The sequence below is a fragment of the Lipotes vexillifer genome, unplaced genomic scaffold, assembly GCF_000442215.2.
Source record: "Lipotes vexillifer unplaced genomic scaffold, Lipotes_vexillifer_v1.1 scaffold27, whole genome shotgun sequence".
Classification (NCBI taxonomy): Eukaryota; Metazoa; Chordata; class Mammalia; order Artiodactyla; family Lipotidae; genus Lipotes; species Lipotes vexillifer.
The window spans coordinates 80,817-89,825 of record NW_006787756.1 but is presented as its reverse complement, the minus strand read 5'-3'; the positions used below and the strand labels follow the sequence as shown (position 1 = coordinate 89,825).

The window sequence follows — 9,009 nt, the reverse complement described above, 5'->3', positions numbered from 1 at the left end:
GTAGGGAAATACAATATAGTAAGCAAAAAATTCAAAAATCAGGTATTAAAGCAACATGACAGTTTTGTTTTTAATATATAAATATGCAAAGAATCCAAAAATATATATCCTTGAAAGCATATGATCCAGCAACTCCACTTCAGGGTACATATCCAAAGGAAACGAAATCATTATGTTAAAGGGATATCTGTACCCCGTGTTCATCACAGTACTATTTATAATAGCCAAGACATGGAAACAACCTCAGTGTCTATTGACAGATGAATGGTGGTCCAGTGGGTAAGACTGTGTGCTCCCAGTGTAGGAGGCCCGGGTTTGATCCCTGGTCGGGGAATGAGATCCCGCATGCATGCCGCAACTAAGGAGTCTGCATGTCACAACGAAGATTCTGTGTGCCGCACAGCCTAAATAAATAAATAACTATTAAAAAAATAAAAAGTGTGATGTGTATATATATGTAATATATATATGAATATTATTGAGCCATAAAAAAAGGAAATCCTGCCATTTGCAACAACATGGGCAGATCTTGACAAGGGCCTTACGCTAAGTGAAATAAGTCAGACCGAGAAAGACAAATACTGTATGATCTCACATGTGGAATATGTAAAAACCAAGCGCAGAGAGACAGAACAGATGGGTAGTTGCGGGCAGTCGGATGTACCTAATGTCAGCTTGTCCCACTGCTGATGGTATGAAGTTTGGTCGCTTGGTTGACATGGTGACCCCAGCTCTCTTCATGGTTAAGGTACTTTCCCCTTAAAATTCGTAATCTGATTATTTGAGATTTTGTGAATGTCCTGCTTCCCAACAATCTTTCATCCAATGGTTTTAGCATCTATTGATGATACTTGCCTTAATCAATTAATACACTGAAGGTGGCAAAACTGCGACTTTTATTCTATTATTTCTTCCACTTTTTTTTCTTTATTTGCTGACATTCCTCTTAAAGAAGAGATTCTCCCTTCTTGAGTTATTACTCCGAACTTATACATATTTTTTAAATTCAGTGCTTTTTTGTCCATTACATGTAGCTCCCTTAATCTTTGAGCACTTCCTTACTGTCTGACACAGAGTGCCTCAATGTCACATTTTACTTTCCCTGCCTAAGACCTGGAGCCTGCTATGTCTGTAGGAAGCCCTGGCTTCTTAGAGTGGGAAATGGTATTTAGAAACAAAGAACTGAGTGTGAGGTGTGCTCATTACTATTGGAGTACCATTGCTTCTGGGCCTCATTATAGACAGAGCTAGAAAAAAAATGAAGTGATGAATTCATGATTCCTCAGTTCAAATAAAAAAACCCAAGGAAGGGAGATGCAAGAGGGAAGAGATATGGGGACATATGTATATGTATAACTGATTCACTTTGTTATAAAGCAGAAACTAACACACCATTGTAAAGCAATTATACTCCAATAAAGATGTTAAAAAAAAAAAACCTAATTCCATCATTTCATATATTTTTTTCCCTTATCCCATGGTGAAAACCTTGGTTCTCCACATCAATTTATTTACTTGCCTGTACTATCATACAGTGAACAGATTCATTTCAGAAACACAATAATCAATAACACTGCCAACAATAAGCCTATTAAGTAAAGTTCAAGATACCTTTGCAACTTTTTTAATCTTAAGATATATTCTATTAAGGATGTCTTAGTGTTGTATTTATTATTTTAATGTATTTAAAACTTATTTGAATTAATTTATTACTGTGGCTATGTTATCTAGTATACAGTAAGATATACACTTCTTTTTGTATTCAGTGTTAAGGTTTTATTTTTCGTTTTATTTAATTTTATGTTTAGAATATAAAAAATTTACATAGCTTAAAAGTTAAAACTTTTTAAAAGTTCTAATCAAAGAAGTCTTGCTTGGATCTCTATTCCCTACACCCCACCTGCCTACCCCGTATAGGCAGCTATATTCATACATTTTTATTTATCCTCCCTTTCTTTTTCCAAATATGAGGAATTATATACATACATGTTTTTATTTCCCCATCTTTCTGATACAAAAGAGCATACTATGAACATTCTTTTGTATTTTGCTTTTTATCACTTGACAGTATATCCTGCAAATAACTTCATCTCAGTTCATAGAGATCTTTTCATTCTCTTTGATGGCTGCATAGTATTCCATTGTGTGGATGTACCATACTTTAACCATAGTGCCCTATGTGTGGACATCTGTGTTGTTCCTAATATTTTGTCATTACAAATAATGTAATGAATAAGTTGTATGTATTTTTTTTGTATTTGTAAAGGTGTTTTTTTCAGGGTAAATTTTAGCAGTGGGATTGATAGGTCAAAGGATTAATGCATATGTAATTTTGCTAGAAAATGCCAGATTCCCCTCCATATGGGCTATACCATTTTTTCACTCCCACCAGCAACATATGAAAGCACTTTCTTCTCATAGTCTTACCATAAAGTGTGTGTGTATGTATATACATATATATACATACATATATAGATTTGAAATAAATGTGTCCTTAAATAATAAGAGCACTATCTGAGTAGTGGAATGATTGGCGATTTTTATCTCCTTGAAGTACTTTCCTTTTCTGTTTTCCAAATTTGTTGTAATCAGTACTTATTATTTAGAAAATAAGAAAGAAGACGTGGCAAAAGTATTAAATTTGCACTTCAGGGTGAGAAATTTGATTTAGCTAAAGGAGAGAATTTTCTGGTGATAATTTGCAGTGGGCCACAAGAGAAAAGGAGCCATTTAAAAAACTTACTGACATCATTTATTCTTGTCCAGAGATAAAGACAGAAAATAATTTACTTCTCAAAATTTCTTCTAAGCCTAAGAGTTCATAATTGTTACTATTTCCTCTTTCTTCTTTCAACTAGAGTTATATACACACCTGGCCACACTGATGATCATATGACCCTACTTTTAGAAGAGGAAAATGCTCTGTTTTCTGGAGATTGCATCCTAGGGGAAGGAACAACCATATTTGAAGACCTCTATGATTATATGAGCTCCCTAAAAGAGTTATTAAAAATCAAAGCTAAAGTTATATATCCAGGTGGGTAATATTATTAATCTAGCAGACCATTTGTGTCAAATGATGAGGAAGATTCATTTTGGTTTGTCTGTGCGTGTTCTTTGTGGTTTCAGCCTTGAAGAGATACATATAAATTGCTTCTTTCTAAATTACACCCCTAAGTCTTGTCTAGCAATACAATTAAAAAGAAGACCGAGAGTTGTATTAATAACTTTTTTAAAAGATATGAGGGTTATTTTTTAACATCTGCACAGCTATTAATAGAACTATTAAACAAATGAAATAAACTTACTGGAACAAGAAAATTTTTTTCATTCCGTAAGCTATCTTCAGTTTTGTTAACTTGATTTCGGTTGTGGACTACATTTTAGCCATGTAACCAACCTTGGGTAACATTTGATGTCTGAGCTTTAGTTTTTTAACTCACTATATGGAAATATCAATAGCTTCTATATCAACTGTAAAATTGTGTACTTATTTCCTTTCTCCAGAAAAAGAAACCTGTTGTTAGTATATTAGCTATCACTGCCCTGCTTTACAGTACAAATCTCTCCTCCATCCTGAAAGCTAAGAAAGATACAGTACCCAACAAGAGGCCCCCAGAAGGAAAAAGAGACTCGATTACTTAATTTTTTAAGTCCTTCCAACTTGTTCCTAACCAAAGGGCCATGGAAAGATCTATAAATACAGTGTCTTCAGTACCTTCATATTCTCTCATGAGTTCCCACTGCTGAGGGGATAGGAAACATACAGTGAGGCTGGGCATTTGGATTAATATTGTGACATAAAAAGAATGGAGGATGACAGCTATTTCGAAAGAGAAGACAGTAGACATTTGATGCACCCACATTGGAGCAAAGCTAATGAGAGCCTGCCCGGTGCAGGTTCTTGGAGTGTTGGCTTTAGTAAATCCAGTGAACTGGCTTATTGGCACAGCAGGACCTCATATGTCAATGACGGTCTGTAGCCATAGCTACCATATATTAAAGCCTGCTACCCTACCCGCCAGGTACTGTGCAGGGACCTTCACAGAGCTGTCCTCACAAAAACCCAGAGAAGGAGGTAGCTGAAGAAATAAACTCGGAGATTCATAGACTATCCCAGCCACACAGCTAGTAAATGATAGTCGGTATCCTGAAGCCCGTGTTCTTTACCTAACAGGTTTGTCTGCTTCTGGTATTTTGTTCTCAACCCTCTTGCAGATTTGTGTAACATATTCATTTTCACTGTCTTAAAGAGTGAGTAAATTCCAATATAACTTTATCCGGGTTATCAAGATTTCTGAATTGCTAGCCTATACATAAGATTCTTAAAGTTCTCCTGTGGTTCTTGTGAATTTTTAATAGCTCTTGGTCACTTACATGAAGCTACCTTTTACATTCCCCTTTTCAATCTTTGATAAGCATAGTGGTTAAGAGCACAGAGTGGTTAAAAGCTCCTGAATCAGAATCCCAGCTCCACCCCTTCTTAGCTGTGTAACTGTAGGCAGATTATTTACCCTCCCTATGCCTCAGTTTCTGCTGTACAAAGAGGATAATTAAAGTATCAGTACCTACTTCATGGGATTCTTGTAAGAATAATGTATATTAAGCATTTAGAGCAATGTCTGGCAAATAATGAACACTCTGTAAATATTACCTATTGATACTCTTGCGGTTACTGTTTTTATTGCTGTATCTTTATTGTTAAATTTTTATTTTCTAACTTTTAATGAACACAGTAATATCTTATATAGATTTTGATATAATTCTCTAATGTTTTTTGGCATTATATGTAATTTTTAAATCTTTTTACCTGTATAGGTTTCCAGATAATTCTTATTTGTCATGTATTTAGTATTTCAATATACTATATGAAATATTTTTAAATAGAGTAAATTAACTTCAGTTGTACTTAAAATTTTTTATCTGGTTGAAATCATTTTTGTAATTATTCTGATGCAGGACATGGCCCAGTAATCCATAATGCCGAAGCTAAAATTCTACAATACATTTCTCACAGAAATATCCGAGAACAGCAAATTCTTACATTACTTCATGAGAACTTTGAAAAGTCCTTCACAGCAATGGATCTTGTAAAAGTTATTTACAAGGTAATTTTCATTCATCTTATTTGTTCAAAGCCACAATTTTAATAGAATAATCTATTCAGTAGACTATAGATGTGGTAAACTCATCACATCCCAGAGCAGAATGAGTCTGTTAATTTTTTAAGTAATGTCACTCGTATGGATTTGAGACCATCAATCTCAACTTTCTAGAACACAGAAGTTAGACAAACACTGGCCTGCAGAACAAAATTAACCATCCTGAGCCATTATTAAGCCTTTTATACTCCACTCTGTAGGGGAGACCATTGCCAACAGCCTGAGGCTTAATCTTTGTTATGATTTGTGTATTATTCTAGCCATCTTGATGATCTGGTGTCCTGACCGGCAGCAAGTAAGGGGCGATCTGCTAGAGACAGCTCCTGGGATAATAGCAGTGAGAAGCAGTAGCAATGCTAACAATAGATTAAAAGGAGAAAGGCCATGAAGAAGAGCATGAGTAGAGTCACTTAGTGTAGAGAGAAAGGGCCCCTCACTCAGTGGTCTCTGAGCACATCACTGTATGACAGCACTGTGTGGCAATCCATCAGTATAATTCAGTTTTTCAGCAAATGTTTATTAGATACCTGCTTCGGGGTTAAGAATGGAATAAGATTATCTGGGTTTTAAAACTCCCACTACCATAACCTGTATGGCCATAAGATACCTGAGAGTATCACTAAAGATGAGCTTGAAAAGGAACCTGGGCCAGTTTCAATTAGTAAAGGACCATAATGTCCCATGGGCCTAATTTATCAAAAACCAGGTATCTCAGTGTGCTTTGTTTTAAAAGGGAGGAATGAATGATTAAAAGGGCTGACAATAATACGTGCCAGGAGCAAAAGGGCAATGTAAATGTTTAAATTCTGCAAAAGCGTTCATTTCCTCATAATACTAAAGTTTAGCCACTCTAGACTTTACGTTGAAACATGGGTAGTTTTTTCTAACCCAAGTACAGACAGCAGAACTCTCTGATAACCCTCACAGATGGGTCATCCCGTGACTATGCAGGCCTCAGAAATGCTTGTTCTGCATTCAGAGATGTGTTCAGAGATGTGTTCACTGCACACATGTGTGAAGCACCTGTCACATATAGAACAGCATTAGGTATTGCAGAGACATTTATTCATTCCACAGATGTTTACTGAATGCCTTCATGTGCCACACACTGGACTAGGTGCAGAGGCACAAAGATGACTACAGATCCCTGCCCTCAAAGGACTCATGGTTTAGCAAAGACAGACATGTTAAACAGATTCTTGTAATTCCGGCCGTATCGTAATAGCTCCCATTTTTGAGCACATTACTATGTGTTAGACACTGTACTAAATGCTTCACATTTACAATGTAATTTGAAGTACTTAATTTCAAGTACCTTGAATTTTCACTGCATAAAGATACTGTTATTCCAACTTAACAGATTAAAAATAGACTCAAAAAGTGTGAGTTAAGTAAGTTTTCCAAGGGCACAAAACCAGCAGATGTCACACACTCAAATGTCAGAAGTCAGATACTCAAATCTTTTGTTTTTCTATCACACCAAGCTTCCTGCAAGGCCCATACACAGTACGTCAGGGCATAAAGGAAAGAGGAGTCATTTCTGCCTGGTGAAGATGCAGGGTGATGAGGCTTGTCCAGAAAAGCTTCAGAAACTTAATTATTGAATCGGATCTTGAAGAAGGAGTAAGGCCAGAGTACAGGAGAAGAGAAGTCATTCTAGACAGAAGGAAAGATGTGTTCAAACACTGGGAGTCACAAAAGCATCGTGTGTGTTTGAAAACCCACAAAGAAAACGCATCTGACTGGAGCCCAGAATGTATATTATAGATGGGCAGGGAGGGGGTCCCAGGAAATGAGGCAAGAAAGGCAGGCGTGGCAGGTCAGGGGAAGCCCTTGGTCGCCATGCTAAAAAAATCTGGGCTTCAGCCAATAAGCTGGGAATGACCACCCAAGGATCTTGGGCAGGGAGTCACATAATTAGACCTAGAAAATCACACTGGTGGATATAATATATGGTACTGGAGCATCAGGGAGTTTGGGGTTGGAGGTTTCTGCTTGGGGATCATTAACACATGATGTTGCGGTGACAAGTTGATCAAGTAAAAAGAGAAAAGAGTCAATGATACAATTCATCATGAACATCAGTACTGAAGAGAAATCGGGAAGAATATCCAGGATGAAGGTGAAACCATGAGAGGTAGAATGACCAAGGGGAAAGAGGAGAGTCCTTCCAGATGGAGAGACTAGCCAGTTGATTTCAAGTAAAATGAGGACTGAAAAGAATTCTTTGAAGTTTTATTAAAATACAATTCAGTGATCTTTGCAAAACATTTTCAGCTGAGAAATGGAGATAGTAAATTTAGTCAAGAAGCTTGACTTCAGGAAAATTCTTATTTAAAGAATATAAGGAGACAGATACTATATGTTACCACTTGTAATGTGGAACCTAAAACATACACCAAACTAGTGAATATAACAAAAAAGGAAACAGACTCACAGCTATAGAGAACAAATTAGTGGTTACCGGTGGGGAGAGGGAAGGGGGAGAGGCAATAAAAGGGTAGGGGAGTATAAACTGTTATGTATAAAAGAAGCTACGAAGATAAATATATTGTACAACACAGGGAATAAAGCCAATATTTTATAATAACTAAATGGAATATAACCTTTAAGAATTGTGAAGCATCATATTGTACTTAACATTAATATTGTATATCAGGTATACGCCAATAAAATTTAAAATATATACTTAGAAAAAAGAGTAAATGGAATATTTATTCTGTTTACCATTCAGATAATAGTTGTCAGTATTACATTACTAGCTTGGCAAAAATAAAGGAAAAATTATGAGTTTTAAGGTGGAAACATACATACTTTTAATAAAAATGTGCAAAGACATTATCATGTAACCTAATAAATAGACCATAGGGCCAGCTGTCTGTAGAATCATCAGAACTACCTACAATAATTTTTATGTTTATTTATTCATTCATTTATAAAATATTGAGTTCCCACTATGTGCCATTTTGCTAAGCACTGGGTATTCAGTAGTGAACAGATGCTGCTACTGTACTGTCTTTATGGCACTTATAGTCTGTTTTCCCTATAAGTATATTTCTAATAATAAAGTGACTCAAAGCAAGACATATATAAGATGAAACAGTGTTGATTATTACTCTATAAAACTGTATTTGAATTAAGACTGTATTATTTTGCCTTTTTTCTTTAAAAGTTTCAAAAAGATTAACTCTGTTCTTTAAAAAAGAAATGCTTTACTTTCACTCTCATTTTTCTTTTAGGATACTCCTGAGCATTTACATAAAATGGCCGAACATAACATCTTACTTCATTTGAAAAAATTAGAAAAGGAAGGAAAGATATGTAAGTATTCTTCCAAATTTTAGTTCTTTTATTACCAGCACTTAAAATATTTGTTAACAAATGAACTAGTTTCCTTTGAGGAAAAACACCACCCACCAGAGTTCTCCCTTGAATGTCACTGTAAGTTGGAGAGACAGTCACTAGAAGGGTCAGTAGCAAAAGGCCAGGGGATCACAAGTTAGAACAAAAGCTTCCACAGGAATGAGAATCTCGCATGGGGGTTTCAGTCCTCACCCACCAGAATGACAGTCATGGGCATGGAGCAGGAAGAGAGCTTCTCCTCTCCCAGACCACATGACCACGAAGGATTTTACATGTACCGATTAGAAGATTTGGGAACATCCAAAGGTCTAGCAGCAGTAAAGGTAGCAAACTCAAAGATATTAAAGCAGTAATTCTATAATTGTTCCCTAGTGTTAATTTGTCAAGTTAATAATCTTAGAAGTTTGATCCTTAAAAAGCAAGAGGTGGGCTTCCCTGGTGGCGCAGTGGTTGAGAGTCCGCCTGCCGATACAGGGGACACGGG

The 9,009-nt window shown here is 36.1% G+C and overlaps 1 protein-coding gene across 1 annotated transcript in view; it reads left to right on the top strand.

Annotated features, from left to right (window-relative positions):
* Positions 1–9,009, top strand: part of LACTB2 (lactamase beta 2) — a 33,470-nt gene that overhangs the window by 23,582 nt on the left and 879 nt on the right. The window contains exons 4-6 of the mRNA XM_007460780.1: positions 2,859–3,037; positions 4,960–5,108; positions 8,402–8,483. Of these exons, the coding sequence (XP_007460842.1) occupies positions 2,859–3,037; positions 4,960–5,108; positions 8,402–8,483 (410 nt within the window). The remainder of the gene's footprint in view (positions 1–2,858; positions 3,038–4,959; positions 5,109–8,401; positions 8,484–9,009) is intronic.